Consider the following 19,538-nt stretch of genomic DNA (forward strand, 5'->3'; position numbering starts at 1 on the left):
CTTGTAGGTATGGCTACATGAATCAATTCTGGCCAATGGGAAATGGACAGAAGTAAGGTGTGTAGTTGCCAAGAAGTACCTTAAAGGGCAGGTTTACACTGCCCCTTCCTCCATCCTGCTGCCTACAATGTGGACGTGGTGACAAGCTGTCGTGAATCTAGGTCCCTGGATGAACCCTTGGATCAGAGCCAGCGTTCCAGCCCTAGGCCAGCTATCTCCTGTTGCATGAAAGAGAAATAAACTCCTACCTTGATTAAGCCGCTGTTAGTTTAGGTCTCTGGCATTCATAGCCAATACCGTGTGTAACTTAACGCTGCTGAGCTGTAGAATAAAGCCCCCCTTCCTCATCCGGGTTCTCAGAGCCTCCATCCTTGTTCCACTGCGTCTGCCCAATCCTCGCCGTACAGAAACCGACAGACTCAGACGCAGGGAATGACATCCTGGTAGTTACATTCTTAACTTCAAGATGGATGCAAGTCCCTCAGGGTCAGGCTGGTGAGTCATGGAAGGAGCATGGGTTCCAGAACACCGCTCTGGGAATAGTTATCTTTATCTGCTGACACCTCTAGATGTCTATCTCCGCAGGAGACAGGGCTTCTCAAAGACAGGAACTTGGTTTATCTTCACATCCCAATAGGGCACTCTGCTTAGCACAGTACAGGATGGTCTTACACAGCAATAATAATAGTGAAAGAAAAACAGCTTTAGTGAGGACAGGCATTTTTTAAAGAGCTAATTGATGAATTAACATTAATTATCCTAGGGGTAATGATATTGTGATTATGTAAGAAAATGTCCTTCTTCTTAGGAGGTTTATACTCAAGAATTTAAAAGGATCATCATGTCTGCAGTTGCCATCAAAAGGCTCAGGAAAAAAAAAAGTTTATCTGTATATAGTCAGTTTTGATATATTGCTTGCTGAAATAAAGTCAACACAATTGAAGTACTTTTTTTAAGATTATTTTTGAGAGAGAGAATGAACAAGCGGGGGAGGGGGAGAGAGGGGGACAGAGGATCTGAAGTGGGCTCTATGGTGACAGCAGACAGCCCAGTGCAGAGCTGGAACTCATGAACTGCGAGATCATGGCCCATGCTGAAGTCAGATGCTCAACCGACTGAGCCACCCGGGTGCTCCAACACTAATGAAGTATTAGAGAACGATCTGAGCATAGGGAATTTCACATTTCCTTATGCTAGAGATCCAATGCAATCTCAGTCCAAATCCCAACAAATTATTTGTGGACATTGAAAAGTTAATTCTAAAGTTTATATGGAAAGGCAAAGGCCCCAAACAGCCAACACAATACTGAAGAAAAAGTCAGAGGATTGACACTACCCAATTCTAAGACTTACATTGAAAATTACAGTAATCAAGACAGTGATTAGACAAGATTACACAAATAGATCAATAGAACAGGATACAGAACCCAGAAACAGACCCACACAAATACAGTCAGCTGATCTTTGCCAACAAAGCAAAGGCCATACAATGGAGAAAGGATTATCTCTTCAACAATGGATATCCACGAGCAAAAAAAAAAAAAAAAAAAGACTCTAGACACAGACCTTACTTACGCCTTTCACAAAAATTCAGTATTAACAGTATATCTAAATGCAAAATTATAAAACTTCTGGAAGGTAACACAGAAGAAAATCTAGGTGACCCTGTGTTTAGCAATGAGTTTTTAGATACAACACCAGAAACAGGATCCATGAAGAAAAAAATCGGTACATTGTATTTCATTAAAATTAAAAGCTTCTGATCCATGCAAGACCCTATGAAGAGAATAAAGACAAGCCGCAGACTGAGAGAAAACACTTGTAAAAGCATACTTGATAGTCTTAAATCCAAACTATACAAAGAACTCCTAAAACACCACATTAAGAAAATATAACACCCGATTTGAAAAATGGACAAGGGGGTGCCTGGGTGGCTCAGTCGGTTAAGCATCCGACTCTTGATTTCAGTTCAGGTACTGATCTCAGAGTCATGAGTTCAAGCCCCATGATGGGCTCCATGCCAGGTGTGGAGTATACTTAAAAAAATATTAAAAATAGACAAAAGATCAGACCAGTCATCTCACCGAAGAAGATATACAGATAGCAAAGGAGCATATGAAAAGCACGCTCAAAATCACATGTCATCAGGGAATTCCAAATCAAAACAAGATTCTTCTACACACCTATTAGAATGGCCAAAATCCTAAACATGGAAAACACCAAATGCTAATAACAAGGACATGTGGCAACAGAAATTTCAGTCCTTGCTTGTGGGAATGCAAAATGGTACAACCACTTTGGAAGACAGTTTGGCATTTTCTTACAATTAAACATATTCTCACCGTCTGATCAGGCAATCATGCCCCTTTACATCTACCCAACGAGTGGGAACTTCGGTCCACACAAAAGCCTGCCCATGGTTTACAGCAGCTTTATTTATAATCGTCCCAAACTGGAAGCAACCAAGGTGTCCTTCAGTCGGTGAATGGATAAACAAACTGTGGAACATCTAGACAATAAAATGCTATTCAGAAATAATGAGCTATCAAGCCACAAAGACATAAAGGAACCTTAAATGCATTTTGCTAAGGGAAAGAAGCCAACTGAAAAGGACACATACTATATAATTCCAACTCTGTGACATTCTGGAAAAGAAAAATTAATAGAGATAGTAAAAAGATTAGCAAATAAGGAAGGATGAGTAGGGGGAGCACTGAGGATTTTTAGGGCAATAAAACCCTTTCTATAGGATACTCTTACAGTGGATACATAACATGGTGCATTTTTCTTTTCCTTAAAAAATTTTTTTAAATGTTTATTTTTGAGAGAGAGAGACAGAGACAGAGAGCAAGCGGGGGAGGGGCAGAGAGAGTGGGACACACAGAATCTGAAGCAGGCTCCAGGCTCTGAGCAGTCAGCACAGAGCCTGACACGTGGCTCGAACTCAGGAATCACAAGATGGTGACCTGAGCCAAAGTAGTACACTTAACCAACAGAGGCACCCAGGCGCTGCACATTTCAAACCCATAGAATGTACAACACAAAGAGTAAACCCTAATGTAGACTATGGGCTTTAGTTAATAATCATTTATCAATACTGGTTCATCAATTGTAACAAACATGCCACACTAATGCTAGATGTGAACAATATGGGAAACTGGGTGCCAAGGTGGTATATGGGACTCTGTACTTTCTTCTCAGTTTTTCTGTAAATCTGAAACTGGTGTAAAAAAATAAGTTTATTAATTAAAAAAAGAAGGTAACAGATCAATTAACCTAGGTGAATTACCCCGGACTGGTAATGAGATTGTGATTCTATAGGAAAACGGCCTTATTCTTAGATTTGTACTGACATATTCAGAAATGAGATGGTATGATGTCTGCAACTTACTTTCGAATAGTTCAGCAGAAAAAGATAAGCACACCTATATACATAGACTGTTCTGCTCTAATGCTAGCTGAATTTGTTCCAAAGTAATTGATACACTAGGGAACCGTTTGATCGTAGGGGATTTCCTGTTTGTGGATACATGATTTTAATCACAAAGATCACAATGTGAATACAGAAAACTGCACCCAGCTGAAATGAGACAGACGGGAAATATACAAAATACCCCCCCCAACACACACACACGCGCGCGCACACGCACACACACACCTCAAACACTCATGCATTACCTTCGTCACAGAGTTAAGAGCCCAGACTATCACTTCCAGGGCTACTGCTGTCCATCAAATGTCACACAGCCCTGCTTCCATTCATTTCACCATAAATCACAGGCTCAAACCTTCCAACACCCACCTTCCGATGCAAACCCAGGTCTGTCTTAAGGTAAAGCGCCAAACTTTGAGTATTTATGGACTTCTTAACGAGTTATCCTATGTAAAATTGTCCTGCTATTTTTATTTGGTTCCCTTTTTTTAAAAAACAAAAAAAGTGTCACTGACAGTTTTTGAGTGCTGTGCCCTGACCCCATCTTCTCCATAAACCCTGTGACTTTTACTGCGACTCTTTCACAGCACAGTGACTTTTAGGAATGCACGTTCCACATTAGAGCTGAGCTGTGTATGCATAAAGCAAATATGCAAAATGTCCACAGATGGGGACAGGCTCCAAGTGTTCATTGTAGTATTCCTCCAACTCATCTGAGGTTTAAAAAAGTACAACAAATTGGAGAACATAATTTAAATAATAGGGATGTGAAAACACATAAGGTAAGCAGAAAGGACTTTGCAAAAGGAAAATAAATGGAGGCAATGTGTACTTAATACAATAATAAAGAGGCATCATGGCTAAAGGTCATCATTGCCAGAAATAATACACCATTCACAAAAATTGGAAGCTGGTTCACATATCAAACTTGTAGAGACTTAGAGAAAAGTGATTTTCTGTAAAAATAAAACCCACTGAATGCCAGAAAAATCTCCCACCGAATGCTAGCTACCCCGGGCTTGGTCTCCTGACTATTATTGGCTTCCCAAATACCCTCACCATACTTTAGGAACTCAGCCAGGAAGCTGGGGCCTGGAAGGATTCTACAGAAGGACTCATCGGAGGGCTAACTGATCAAAATGAGAGGAGTCGACAATGACAAGTGCTTTTCCCCCTCATGTTCTCTCCTTCGCAACCTGTGGGCCTACCTAGAGGCCTGGCCTCACCTCTAGCTGCAAAGACAACCTATAGGGAAGGGCCACATGAGCGCACGAGGGTCACATGTGGCCATCTGCATTATGTACATCCAGCCGGCCATTCAATAAATATTGGCAGAACATAACCCAGCAGCCAGTGCCAGGGGCTGGGCTCATGCAAAGGCAAATATGTATGCCCCTGTGGAAAGGAACCTGGACTCCCAGCTTATTGGGCGGGCGGCTCAGTCATCCAGGGGAAGCCAGAGGGCGAGGCTGGGCCTGGCTGCGGATGGACAGATGGTCTGAACCTGCCTCCCCACTATGCGGAAGGTCAGTCTGGCAGCTGTGTCCCTGGCAGAGCCCTCCCAGGACTGATGTTTGATCAGCTCCTGCGCTGGGCGAGATCTGCTCTGTCCTATCTACCGCAAACAGGACCGCCTCTGTCTTGTTTCCGTTTACATGTGACGTGGTTTCGGCAACCCCCACTTCTCTGGAAGATCAGACAAGGGCTGTTACAGCTGCTGCCCATTACAAAGTTCATCTCAAAATATGTAAAGGAGACGGAGCAAGAATCTTAACCGAAATAATCTCTAACGGGAAACACATGACTTTCCTTCCTCCTCCTCCTCCCTCCTGTTGGGTGGTTTCCAAACAAGAATTTCCTCTTGAGGTCTTCCGATCAGCAGCAGTGGCTGCATCACCTCTCAGTCTTGTTTCAGCTCCTTCTGACCTCAAGAGTGGAGATCTGAGCCCCCTTTTCCCTCCCCAACATATCAGCTGAGACACGAACCCTAGTTCTGGTTGGGAAGTCAAAAGGAACCATGTCTGGGGAAGAAAGGCAAGAATGCAGGGGGTACGTGTGCCCCCCCACCACCACATTCCCTCTACAGAACCATTTCCTCGGGGGGTGGGGGGGGCCGCCAAATGCCAGAGAAGGAAGAAACCTCAAAGATTATTTGGTTCAGACTCCAAACACCAGAAAAGGAAATAGCTTCTATTGACTTTTAGTCTTAAATGGTCTTAAATAATCTTAAAACCACCTAGGGTGAGAGTATGGGCAAAGCAAGAGTCAATATAAAGAAACCTGAGGCAGGAAGAAATCAATCCTGGTGATTTCAAGTCAGCCAGAGGCCAATCCATGGCTGAATTCCGATGCATTAATTTTAGGTGGAAAAACCCTTCCATTTCATAGCCTCTGTATCCTATTACCCTGGACAGTGGTGTGAGGAGGGAGTAAGGGCTCTGAAGACCTGGCTCGCCTCTGGGCTCTGCCCTCTCTGCTCCATGACTTCAGGGCATCTTCCCCCCCAACCCCCTCCGCACCATTACAATGATGAGCAGGTCCCCGAAACCCCCCGCATAGTGGGGACCCAGTAACTGGTGGGTGTTATAGTTGTTACTCCTGCTTGATTCTCTCATCTTTTAAGAAACGGAATTCGCAGCAGATGGCCACAGACTGCCTTTTCCCTGAAAACCACAAGCAGGTGAATCACCATCAGCCGGGGAAGGCTCTGCCAACGTGGGATTAATGAAATTAACCACAGCTGCATTCCACTGACATCTGAGCGAACTCTGGGAAAGGAGGTGACAGTTTCTCATTCTAAGGACCTCCTGGTTGGCTGGCAGAACCGGCCCTCTCTCTGCCCTCCGAGCTGGCCCTGCTTCGGACTGCTCTTTGCATCTTGAAATTACGTCCCACAGCTTCCTCTCTCACTCAACTCTGTCACTTCCCCAACCACGGTTGGAGCCACTTAATATGTGCATGAGTTCAGGGGACCTGGGCAGTGCTCCAAGCTGAGCCCCAGACACCACACCTAACCTTAATCCCGCCGTGCCTCCCCTCCCCCCATCTCCGCTGTGTAAAGGAACATGCTTGTACTGTGTGGACTTTTGGAGACCATATGGAGATTAAAATTCGTGTTTGAGTGATCTTAAATACATAAACTTAGGAGCATTTAGACTCACTAGATGAAACAGGTGTTTAGGTGTAATTTAGGCGGTGGCTAGCGGTTGAGGAACAGGTAGTAATTCATTCCTCATCAGGAAGAACGAAGGGAAAAGAGGTTATGTCAAAACCCTCAGCTCTCCTCCCCTCACCCTTCCCCGTGCCGCCCTCAGCAGTCCAAAGCAAGCACATACCACACAGGAATTACTCGCAGACCCCCCACACCATGAGATAACTCAGGCGGGGGGAGGGGGGCTGCTGGATGTAGCAGTTTAAAGCGAATCTCTTACAAGGGCGCTTGGGTGGCTGAGTTGGTTAAGCCTGTGACTTGGGCTCAGGTCATGATCTGGAGGTTTGTGAGTTCCAGCCCCACATCTGGCTTACTGCTGTCAGGGCAGACCCGTTTCAGATCCTCTGTCCCCCTCTCTCTCCCCGCCCCTCCCCTGCCTGTGCTCGCCTGGGTGGCTTAGTCGGTTAAGCGTCCGACTTTCGCTTGGGTCATGATCTCGCCGTTCGTGGGTTCGAGCCCCGCATCGGGCTCTGTGCTGACTGCCAGCTCAGAGCCTGGAGCCTATTTCGGAGTCTGTGTCTCNACAAAAAAAAAAAAAAAAAAAGACTCTAGACACAGACCTTACTTACGCCTTTCACAAAAATTCAGTATTAACAGTATATCTAAATGCAAAATTATAAAACTTCTGGAAGGTAACACAGAAGAAAATCTAGGTGACCCTGTGTTTAGCAATGAGTTTTTAGATACAACACCAGAAACAGGATCCATGAAGAAAAAAATCGGTACATTGTATTTCATTAAAATTAAAAGCTTCTGATCCATGCAAGACCCTATGAAGAGAATAAAGACAAGCCGCAGACTGAGAGAAAACACTTGTAAAAGCATACTTGATAGTCTTAAATCCAAACTATACAAAGAACTCCTAAAACACCACATTAAGAAAATATAACACCCGATTTGAAAAATGGACAAGGGGGTGCCTGGGTGGCTCAGTCGGTTAAGCATCCGACTCTTGATTTCAGTTCAGGTACTGATCTCAGAGTCATGAGTTCAAGCCCCATGATGGGCTCCATGCCAGGTGTGGAGTATACTTAAAAAAATATTAAAAATAGACAAAAGATCAGACCAGTCATCTCACCGAAGAAGATATACAGATAGCAAAGGAGCATATGAAAAGCACGCTCAAAATCACATGTCATCAGGGAATTCCAAATCAAAACAAGATTCTTCTACACACCTATTAGAATGGCCAAAATCCTAAACATGGAAAACACCAAATGCTAATAACAAGGACATGTGGCAACAGAAATTTCAGTCCTTGCTTGTGGGAATGCAAAATGGTACAACCACTTTGGAAGACAGTTTGGCATTTTCTTACAATTAAACATATTCTCACCGTCTGATCAGGCAATCATGCCCCTTTACATCTACCCAACGAGTGGGAACTTCGGTCCACACAAAAGCCTGCCCATGGTTTACAGCAGCTTTATTTATAATCGTCCCAAACTGGAAGCAACCAAGGTGTCCTTCAGTCGGTGAATGGATAAACAAACTGTGGAACATCTAGACAATAAAATGCTATTCAGAAATAATGAGCTATCAAGCCACAAAGACATAAAGGAACCTTAAATGCATTTTGCTAAGGGAAAGAAGCCAACTGAAAAGGACACATACTATATAATTCCAACTCTGTGACATTCTGGAAAAGAAAAATTAATAGAGATAGTAAAAAGATTAGCAAATAAGGAAGGATGAGTAGGGGGAGCACTGAGGATTTTTAGGGCAATAAAACCCTTTCTATAGGATACTCTTACAGTGGATACATAACATGGTGCATTTTTCTTTTCCTTAAAAAATTTTTTTAAATGTTTATTTTTGAGAGAGAGAGACAGAGACAGAGAGCAAGCGGGGGAGGGGCAGAGAGAGTGGGACACACAGAATCTGAAGCAGGCTCCAGGCTCTGAGCAGTCAGCACAGAGCCTGACACGTGGCTCGAACTCAGGAATCACAAGATGGTGACCTGAGCCAAAGTAGTACACTTAACCAACAGAGGCACCCAGGCGCTGCACATTTCAAACCCATAGAATGTACAACACAAAGAGTAAACCCTAATGTAGACTATGGGCTTTAGTTAATAATCATTTATCAATACTGGTTCATCAATTGTAACAAACATGCCACACTAATGCTAGATGTGAACAATATGGGAAACTGGGTGCCAAGGTGGTATATGGGACTCTGTACTTTCTTCTCAGTTTTTCTGTAAATCTGAAACTGGTGTAAAAAAATAAGTTTATTAATTAAAAAAAGAAGGTAACAGATCAATTAACCTAGGTGAATTACCCCGGACTGGTAATGAGATTGTGATTCTATAGGAAAACGGCCTTATTCTTAGATTTGTACTGACATATTCAGAAATGAGATGGTATGATGTCTGCAACTTACTTTCGAATAGTTCAGCAGAAAAAGATAAGCACACCTATATACATAGACTGTTCTGCTCTAATGCTAGCTGAATTTGTTCCAAAGTAATTGATACACTAGGGAACCGTTTGATCGTAGGGGATTTCCTGTTTGTGGATACATGATTTTAATCACAAAGATCACAATGTGAATACAGAAAACTGCACCCAGCTGAAATGAGACAGACGGGAAATATACAAAATACCCCCCCCAACACACACACACGCGCGCGCACACGCACACACACACCTCAAACACTCATGCATTACCTTCGTCACAGAGTTAAGAGCCCAGACTATCACTTCCAGGGCTACTGCTGTCCATCAAATGTCACACAGCCCTGCTTCCATTCATTTCACCATAAATCACAGGCTCAAACCTTCCAACACCCACCTTCCGATGCAAACCCAGGTCTGTCTTAAGGTAAAGCGCCAAACTTTGAGTATTTATGGACTTCTTAACGAGTTATCCTATGTAAAATTGTCCTGCTATTTTTATTTGGTTCCCTTTTTTTAAAAAACAAAAAAAGTGTCACTGACAGTTTTTGAGTGCTGTGCCCTGACCCCATCTTCTCCATAAACCCTGTGACTTTTACTGCGACTCTTTCACAGCACAGTGACTTTTAGGAATGCACGTTCCACATTAGAGCTGAGCTGTGTATGCATAAAGCAAATATGCAAAATGTCCACAGATGGGGACAGGCTCCAAGTGTTCATTGTAGTATTCCTCCAACTCATCTGAGGTTTAAAAAAGTACAACAAATTGGAGAACATAATTTAAATAATAGGGATGTGAAAACACATAAGGTAAGCAGAAAGGACTTTGCAAAAGGAAAATAAATGGAGGCAATGTGTACTTAATACAATAATAAAGAGGCATCATGGCTAAAGGTCATCATTGCCAGAAATAATACACCATTCACAAAAATTGGAAGCTGGTTCACATATCAAACTTGTAGAGACTTAGAGAAAAGTGATTTTCTGTAAAAATAAAACCCACTGAATGCCAGAAAAATCTCCCACCGAATGCTAGCTACCCCGGGCTTGGTCTCCTGACTATTATTGGCTTCCCAAATACCCTCACCATACTTTAGGAACTCAGCCAGGAAGCTGGGGCCTGGAAGGATTCTACAGAAGGACTCATCGGAGGGCTAACTGATCAAAATGAGAGGAGTCGACAATGACAAGTGCTTTTCCCCCTCATGTTCTCTCCTTCGCAACCTGTGGGCCTACCTAGAGGCCTGGCCTCACCTCTAGCTGCAAAGACAACCTATAGGGAAGGGCCACATGAGCGCACGAGGGTCACATGTGGCCATCTGCATTATGTACATCCAGCCGGCCATTCAATAAATATTGGCAGAACATAACCCAGCAGCCAGTGCCAGGGGCTGGGCTCATGCAAAGGCAAATATGTATGCCCCTGTGGAAAGGAACCTGGACTCCCAGCTTATTGGGCGGGCGGCTCAGTCATCCAGGGGAAGCCAGAGGGCGAGGCTGGGCCTGGCTGCGGATGGACAGATGGTCTGAACCTGCCTCCCCACTATGCGGAAGGTCAGTCTGGCAGCTGTGTCCCTGGCAGAGCCCTCCCAGGACTGATGTTTGATCAGCTCCTGCGCTGGGCGAGATCTGCTCTGTCCTATCTACCGCAAACAGGACCGCCTCTGTCTTGTTTCCGTTTACATGTGACGTGGTTTCGGCAACCCCCACTTCTCTGGAAGATCAGACAAGGGCTGTTACAGCTGCTGCCCATTACAAAGTTCATCTCAAAATATGTAAAGGAGACGGAGCAAGAATCTTAACCGAAATAATCTCTAACGGGAAACACATGACTTTCCTTCCTCCTCCTCCTCCCTCCTGTTGGGTGGTTTCCAAACAAGAATTTCCTCTTGAGGTCTTCCGATCAGCAGCAGTGGCTGCATCACCTCTCAGTCTTGTTTCAGCTCCTTCTGACCTCAAGAGTGGAGATCTGAGCCCCCTTTTCCCTCCCCAACATATCAGCTGAGACACGAACCCTAGTTCTGGTTGGGAAGTCAAAAGGAACCATGTCTGGGGAAGAAAGGCAAGAATGCAGGGGGTACGTGTGCCCCCCCACCACCACATTCCCTCTACAGAACCATTTCCTCGGGGGGTGGGGGGGGCCGCCAAATGCCAGAGAAGGAAGAAACCTCAAAGATTATTTGGTTCAGACTCCAAACACCAGAAAAGGAAATAGCTTCTATTGACTTTTAGTCTTAAATGGTCTTAAATAATCTTAAAACCACCTAGGGTGAGAGTATGGGCAAAGCAAGAGTCAATATAAAGAAACCTGAGGCAGGAAGAAATCAATCCTGGTGATTTCAAGTCAGCCAGAGGCCAATCCATGGCTGAATTCCGATGCATTAATTTTAGGTGGAAAAACCCTTCCATTTCATAGCCTCTGTATCCTATTACCCTGGACAGTGGTGTGAGGAGGGAGTAAGGGCTCTGAAGACCTGGCTCGCCTCTGGGCTCTGCCCTCTCTGCTCCATGACTTCAGGGCATCTTCCCCCCCAACCCCCTCCGCACCATTACAATGATGAGCAGGTCCCCGAAACCCCCCGCATAGTGGGGACCCAGTAACTGGTGGGTGTTATAGTTGTTACTCCTGCTTGATTCTCTCATCTTTTAAGAAACGGAATTCGCAGCAGATGGCCACAGACTGCCTTTTCCCTGAAAACCACAAGCAGGTGAATCACCATCAGCCGGGGAAGGCTCTGCCAACGTGGGATTAATGAAATTAACCACAGCTGCATTCCACTGACATCTGAGCGAACTCTGGGAAAGGAGGTGACAGTTTCTCATTCTAAGGACCTCCTGGTTGGCTGGCAGAACCGGCCCTCTCTCTGCCCTCCGAGCTGGCCCTGCTTCGGACTGCTCTTTGCATCTTGAAATTACGTCCCACAGCTTCCTCTCTCACTCAACTCTGTCACTTCCCCAACCACGGTTGGAGCCACTTAATATGTGCATGAGTTCAGGGGACCTGGGCAGTGCTCCAAGCTGAGCCCCAGACACCACACCTAACCTTAATCCCGCCGTGCCTCCCCTCCCCCCATCTCCGCTGTGTAAAGGAACATGCTTGTACTGTGTGGACTTTTGGAGACCATATGGAGATTAAAATTCGTGTTTGAGTGATCTTAAATACATAAACTTAGGAGCATTTAGACTCACTAGATGAAACAGGTGTTTAGGTGTAATTTAGGCGGTGGCTAGCGGTTGAGGAACAGGTAGTAATTCATTCCTCATCAGGAAGAACGAAGGGAAAAGAGGTTATGTCAAAACCCTCAGCTCTCCTCCCCTCACCCTTCCCCGTGCCACCCTCAGCAGTCCAAAGCAAGCACATACCACACAGGAATTACTCGCAGACCCCCCACACCATGAGATAACTCAGGCGGGGGGAGGGGGGCTGCTGGATGTAGCAGTTTAAAGCGAATCTCTTACAAGGGCGCTTGGGTGGCTGAGTTGGTTAAGCCTGTGACTTGGGCTCAGGTCATGATCTGGAGGTTTGTGAGTTCCAGCCCCACATCTGGCTTACTGCTGTCAGGGCAGACCCGTTTCAGATCCTCTGTCCCCCTCTCTCTCCCCGCCCCTCCCCTGCCTGTGCTCGCCTGGGTGGCTTAGTCGGTTAAGCGTCCGACTTTCGCTTGGGTCATGATCTCGCCGTTCGTGGGTTCGAGCCCCGCATCGGGCTCTGTGCTGACTGCCAGCTCAGAGCCTGGAGCCTATTTCGGAGTCTGTGTCTCCCTCTCTCTCTGACCCTCCCCTGCTCACGCTGTCTCTCTCTCTCTCCTAGAAATAAATAAAAATATTTTTAAAAAAAGTAAAATAAACATTAAATAAACAAAAAAGTGGACCTCTTATAAAGAAACAGTCCAGTGATTTACTGTGTCCGAAGCTTTACCTGCTGCAGGCCTACACACAAGTGGGCACAAAAAAAAGACAATTTTACTAGAAACTCAAAGAACAAAATAAAAATTAAGACTCAAAGGCTTGAATAATGGGTTGAACACAATGAAAAAAGCAAGATTCTGGCTGCCAAACCCTCCCACCTGGCTTGCATAGTAAGCATCTGGGCCTCATGTCAATAGCAGCTTTGTAGCCCAGATGGCCAGCACTGCCATCCCAGGGGCTCCCTGCTCCAGAGAGAGACTGAGTGTGTGAGACAGTGAGTAAGTGAAGAGAGAGAGACAGACAGAGACAGCCGCTACTTCACTTGAACCTGAGGTCTTGGTCCTCACATCGTTTGTAGATCTGACCACCATAGTTTTCAAAATGAAAATCACATTCATTACGTCTCTGCCCTCTCGTCTGATTCTTCCCACAGACGCCCAACCCAAAACTTGTATTCAGAAGTATAAAAGAACTACTCTCTCATTGCCATATACCCGCCTGTGAATCCCCGAGGGTATTCCCACTGGATGCGTGTGCCCACGCGCACACCCACCCACACCCTAACCAGGACCCACTCCTCCCTCACACCCTCTTACATCCGCTCTCAGCACACAGGCCACTCACACCCCACGGATGCATCACAGCTGTGGATTCTCTCCTCCCACATCTTTTCTCTCGCTCGCTTGTGTGCACACGTGCCAACAGTGACTTCCACTGGGTGGGAAGCTGAATGAAATGGCCAAGGGCTGGGCAGTAAATGACGGGGTGGGTCAGGGTAGAAGAGAGGGACTCCTAGGGTACGAAACAGGACACAGGGGGCAGAAACATGGGGGAGTGGGTAGGCAGGCAGGCAAGAGAAAAAACTCCAATCTTTCCCGCGTGAGAATTTCTGTGATATGTTCTGATTTTTGTAAAGAAGCCAGTAACTGCTTGACTATTTTTGGTATCAAAGACTAAGAAAGGGCAAAAGTCTTGGTGGACCAAGGTTACTAGCACTGTAGTAACCCAGCTGAATGACATGGACCAAGATTAAAGAGTAACACATAGCAGATCAGCCTCAGTAGCAGAGTGAGGACACTGAACCAGGTGACATGGTCTGGTTCCGTGATGTCTCCAGCTCCCTGGGGAACTGAGGACTGGCATCTCACCTCTCCAGACAATGACTTCCTCAACCACCAGATAAGGGACACAGCAGGGGCTCTCTAAGCCCTAGGGCTAACCTTTGAGGATCCAGGAACCTCAGCATTCATTCATTCCAACTTCTACCTGAGGAGCTGCACCATATTACTTTCACTTTATAGAGGTACTATCAGAGTATCTTTATAAAATGCAAAGTGCCACGTTGGACTGGGATGGATGACAAAGGAGAGGTAAGTTTACGGGCAGGGAACAGCAGCTTTCAAAAAAAAAAAAAAAAAAGCAACCAAAGCTAAACACACATAACACACATTCTCTCTCTTTTGCTCTGTCCTCTCACCCACTCCTTTCCTTCCTCTCCATTCTCTGGACACAGTAAGGATGAAAGGTTGGGGGGCAGAGGTTCACACACTGTGGTATAGACAACGGGACTTAGAGTCAAGTATTGGCTAGTTAATATTTCTAAATTACTCAATCATCCTTGGTCTGCTTGCTCATGGGGTATACCCATGCTAAACGGGGTATAAACGATGCTCAAATTAGCATGAGGATTACAAGGACATGAAACACCATGATAGTAAAATGCCTGGATAAAGTGTCCCAGTACCAGCTACAATCCCTTCCGTCCACACTAACCTTAATTTGAAAACGTTACACATATACACCCTTGTGTGAATGAATATTTCATATACGTATACCCATCCAAATGAAGTCACAGCTGAGACTGACAAGGCAGGGGGAGGGTCCCAGCTCTGCAGTGCTTTTTAATTTTATCAACTGCATCTGTGGTTAGTGTGGGATTTTTCTTTTTCTCTTTCCCCTCCCTAGGCTCTACTACCACTGCTGGCTCTCACCCTTTCAGTGCTCTCTTGCTGTTTCTTCTAGTCAGCCTTCGTCATTTCCCAGTCTCACGCCTGCATCTATGTACCTATCGGTGATGGGACAGGTGATAAGGAGTATTAGTAGTTACAAAGTATCTGTTTTTATTTACCAATAAGGATGACCTTGGTCAAAACAGCAGTTTCTGAAATTACTGGTATCTAGTTGTCCATCCATACGAGTCAACCAGCAAGTGTTAAAAAAAAAAAAAAAGAAAAAGAAAAATACCAGTATGCATGTAGAAGGGGTTAGTACTATCTCCTGAAACTCATTTCAGTCCCATATGTACGTAAGTGAGTGTAGTGACCGCGGTGTAAAATTAACTTCCAACAGTGGGTCACACACAATCAAAAAAAGTTTGAAAGCCCCTGGGATAAGGTCCACGGAATAGACAGGAGTCTGAAAGGCCTAATCCCCTCCACCAACTATTTTCTTATTCTGTGCTTTTTCTGTCTGCGACTTGCTGGTTTCTCATCCCCGAGCCTAGTTAGGTTACCCGGCATGGACACTGTATCTTTCTGAAGGTCCCAAGCCTTTCTCCTCCGGCCCCAAGGCCACCCATCAGGTTCTTGTGAAGGAGTTCTACAGCTCATCCGTGCAGGATCACCGAAGAAGGTATTTCTATTCACTACCAGGCACTCTACATTCCAGGACTCCCCTTGCGGAGTTAGGGTCAGAAATACCTGGGTTTCCTAAGACCCCAGAACCAGGAACACAGCACTCCTCCCTTCAATGCTTAGAGCTGATGAGCTCCGGCTGGAGGCCCTGCAGCGACCACCTGAGGCTTTCCAAGACAGCGAATTTACTCACTTTTGAACGCCCACTGTAGTCTTTCAACCGCTCACTTGGACACTTCCTTCCTGGTTAATTAAGCTCGAGATTATTTTAGATAACCCTTTAATTCTCCAAACAAACCATAAAGTCTACCTGAAGAGGCTTCTCCTTTAATCCGTCTCCAGCTTAATCCCTCAGTCCTATCTATCCCTTAATGCTCCCGGCACGAATTCCTCAAAATGCTGCTGCCAGAGCAAGTGAACTTGGCCGCTTGGAAAGTTACCGCGCCGGGAGTGACTGGGAGCGAGGGCGGGGAAGTAGAAAACCTGGAAGATCTGTACAATCTGTTTCAGGAGCTCACCTGGGGGGGCGTTTCTCCTCTTGATGGGGGGGGGGGGGGAACCCAACCTTTCAGCCAAGCAAGAAAACAAAAGCCGGCGCGCCGTGGCCGCAAGCAGGATCCTGCCGCGCTGGAGAAGTGCAAGCAGAGCTGCAGGGGACGCGGACCGCGGGTCGGCCGGGAAGTAGAAGGGGGCCGGGGGGTCGGGGTGGGGGGGCCGCGAACAAAGCCCCGCGTCCCGGGCCCAAACCTCGCGGGGGCACTCTGCCCGCTCCGAGGGAGCGGGGCGGGGGTGCAGGTGTGTGGGTGCGGGTGCGCGCGCAGCGAGCCCCTCCCCCGCCGCCCCCAAAGCCCCGGGGCGGGCGACCCCCTCCTCCGCCCCCACCCCCATCCCCGGAGCAGCTCTCACCCGAGCGGGGGTCGAAGGTGACCACGAACACGGCCACCACCTGGTCCTCCTCCACGTCGCCCAGCTCCAGGCGCCCGGGCTGCAGCAGCACCTCGGAGGCGCCCAGCTCCTGGGGCCCCCGCCTCCTGGGCGGCTCCGCGGCGGGCCGGCCGCCCCCGCCGCTGCCCCAGCCCCGGCCCCCAGCCTGCGGCTCCGGGGCCTGCGGCGGGGAGACGGCGGGGCCCTCGGCCCAGCGCAGCAGCGGCGCCGCGTCTCCCCGCTCCACCATGGCGAAGCGAGGAGGAGCCGCGGGCGGCGAGGGGCGGGCGCAGGGGCGGGCTGCGGGAACTCCCCTCGCCGGGCCGGGCCCGGCCGCCGCAGCCGCCCGAGGCCGCACCTGCCCCGCGCCGCCCCGCCCGGAGCCAGCCGGAGAGGCGCCCTCCCCACCGCCTTCGCCCAACTGCGTGCCTGGCTGGGATTCACGGATGCATGCCTGTGCCCGTGCACAGGAAACGTCTGGCGGCATGGACGCGCATCCACCTGGATCCGTCCACCCGTGCTGGGGTGAGCTGCCTTCTCACCCGGGAGCCCGTCGGATAACTGTTACCACCGTGAAGTTTTGTACGCCACCGTTATTTTTCTAATTTCCCCGGTCGTATGGACCGTGACAGAAATGTGTTACATAACCCTGCAAGTGTGGCTAAGGCCAGCGCTGGGCTGGGAAGTGAAGCGGGAGAGGCAGCCTCGGCCGCCCTGGTGTTCTTTGGACTTTGGATGTGGCCTGGCCTCCTGGAGCTGCGGGGTTGGGTGTCCGGCCTGAGGTAGTTGGGTGTGCAGAACCCAGTCTGCTGTGGCCTTGAGTGAGCTGGATAATGCCTGACCCAGGCCTTCATCGTACCCTGCCTGGGGCTCATCCATTTCGGTGACTAAATCTCCACAGAAGGTGGTGGATGGTCATTTACTTGCCCTTGGGCTCGGGAAGGGGAGGTTGAGCTAAATATATAAATGATGAAAGCAGTCCCCCTTCTGTAGGCTAAATGCTGCATAAATAGATTACGGTTATGTCATAGATTTTGGCTTGGAAGCAACAGCCCTGGGCAGTCATTTATTATCTCCTTGGGAAGAGGGGTTAAATCGTATCCTCATTGTATCTCTGACACAGAGGACATGCTTCTTCAACACCCCCTGAGTGACACCCCCCCTCCCCCCGTGCATAAATCCACTGGGTCCTTCTGAGAGCAGGCAAGCTGCTGGGCCTTCCTGAACCTTGAGGGAATCTAGCATCTGAATAAGTCTCTCTCCTTTCCTCATCCTTTCTTATTTTAACGGCTATTCCTATTTCTTATTCCCACCTGCCCTGGTTACTTAGCCACCAGATATAGCCAAGGGTTGAGGCATTCAAAATATTATATCTAAATATAAGAGTGGGGGGGGGTTCATAGAAAATCCTCAATTTCCAAAGCCATCAGCTTTAGTTTGGACTTTTCTCTTTCTCCTATAAGGGACTTCTTTATCCTGATCTTTTGTGTGAGCCCCACCAAGAACCCCCTAGTTTAATACCTTCAGGTTGTGTATGTACCAAGAAATAAACTCATAATCCCCATCTCATATATATTCATATATATACACATATCTTTATATCTATCCTATATATAATTTGCTATATAAACAGAAGACTAAAATGTGCAAACCTTAAACCATGAACCTTTCCCACACCTCATTTATTTATGTGTTCCAGTTCACCAGCCACCATGTCTATCTGCAGGTTCCCAGTGCCTTGCATAACAGGTGCACAACAAGCACTTGTCAACTAGCAGATGAATAAAAGTAGAGACTTAACACCTCGGTACAACAGGCTCCTCCTGCCAGGCTTAACCTAGTATCTTGCACATAACATGTGCTCAAAGATGTTAATGATGGTGATGACAGACCTTTTAACACACATTCACAGTCTGAAAGGGCTCTACATCTGACCATCAGATTTATCTTCTCTGTATCTACTGAATTTCACAAAATGATAGGAAAAGAAACTAATTAAATTTAGCTATTAGAATAGCTCTGGTAGGAAAGGAGCATGAAGGGTAAGAAGAAATGAAGGGCAGTCACATTCAGGGACCCTAGGATAATGTTATATTAAAGAAATTCTTTTACATTTATTTTTGAGAGACAGAGAGAGTGCAAACAGGGGATGGGCAGAGAGAGAATAGATACAGAATCACAAGAGGCTCCAAGCTCTGAGCAAGCTGTCAGCATAGAGCCTGACACGGGGCTCAAACCCAGGAACCGCGAGATCATGACCAAAGTCAGATGCTCAACTGACTGAGCCATCCAGGAGCCCCAGATGATGTTATATTTTAAAATGAGTTCCCCTAGAATGCGATATATCTAAATTTTAAAATAAAATTATTTTACTTCCCCCAATACTAAACATATCTACATTATATATCTAGAAGATATAAAACATGTAATGGATATAAAATAGAGTATATAAAAGTGAATTTGATCTATAGTCTCACCACTGGGTTGGCCACTGTTAAGATGTTGCCTATCTTATTTCGCTAGTTCTGGGGTGCAGCTTCTCACTTGCCAGCATTGCTATGGTGACTGCCAGCCCCACTGAGATCGAGTTCTCACAAGGAGATTTGTGTTTACTTCTGTCAGCCATCTGGAGGCACTGCCAACCGGAGACTACTTTGAGTCCTCTGCCTGAGATCCTTTGGACCGCGCTGGTAGCGTAAATTCAAAATGCCAGCTAGCGCAAACACCGGCTTATAGTGCAAATTCTTGGGTGACATGTTTTTCTTCCCTCCAGCCAATGACCAACAAGCTTCCCTGCCTTGCCCTGTCTATGTGGGAGGTTTCTTTGCCATAGGTGTATGTGGGGTGTGATGCTCAACCCCTCATCTGAGGCATTTTAAAGTTCTTAGTGGCAAGTAAAAATAATGCTGTATCTTAAAATACATGATATAATGAAAAGTTATCTGGGTTTATGTTGCAATCATACCATATATCAGTTTTTCCCCTTAACATCAGACGGTGAATATTTTCCTATCTTATTAGCAATATTT

General features: G+C 46.6%; 1 protein-coding gene across 1 annotated transcript in view; it reads right to left on the minus strand.

The window, feature by feature from the left end:
* The window catches only part of DENND11 (DENN domain containing 11), a 57,952-nt gene extending 41,193 nt beyond the window's left edge, over window positions 1–16,759 (minus strand). The window contains exon 1 of the mRNA XM_039234066.1: window positions 16,492–16,759. Coding sequence (XP_039089997.1) covers window positions 16,492–16,759 — 268 coding nt within the window. The remainder of the gene's footprint in view (window positions 1–16,491) is intronic.
* Window positions 16,760–19,538: the final 2,779 nt, after the last annotated feature.

The sequence above is a fragment of the Hyaena hyaena genome, unplaced genomic scaffold (genome assembly GCF_003009895.1).
Source record: "Hyaena hyaena isolate Hyena2069 unplaced genomic scaffold, ASM300989v1 scaffold_82, whole genome shotgun sequence".
NCBI lineage: Eukaryota > Metazoa > Chordata > Mammalia > Carnivora > Hyaenidae > Hyaena > Hyaena hyaena.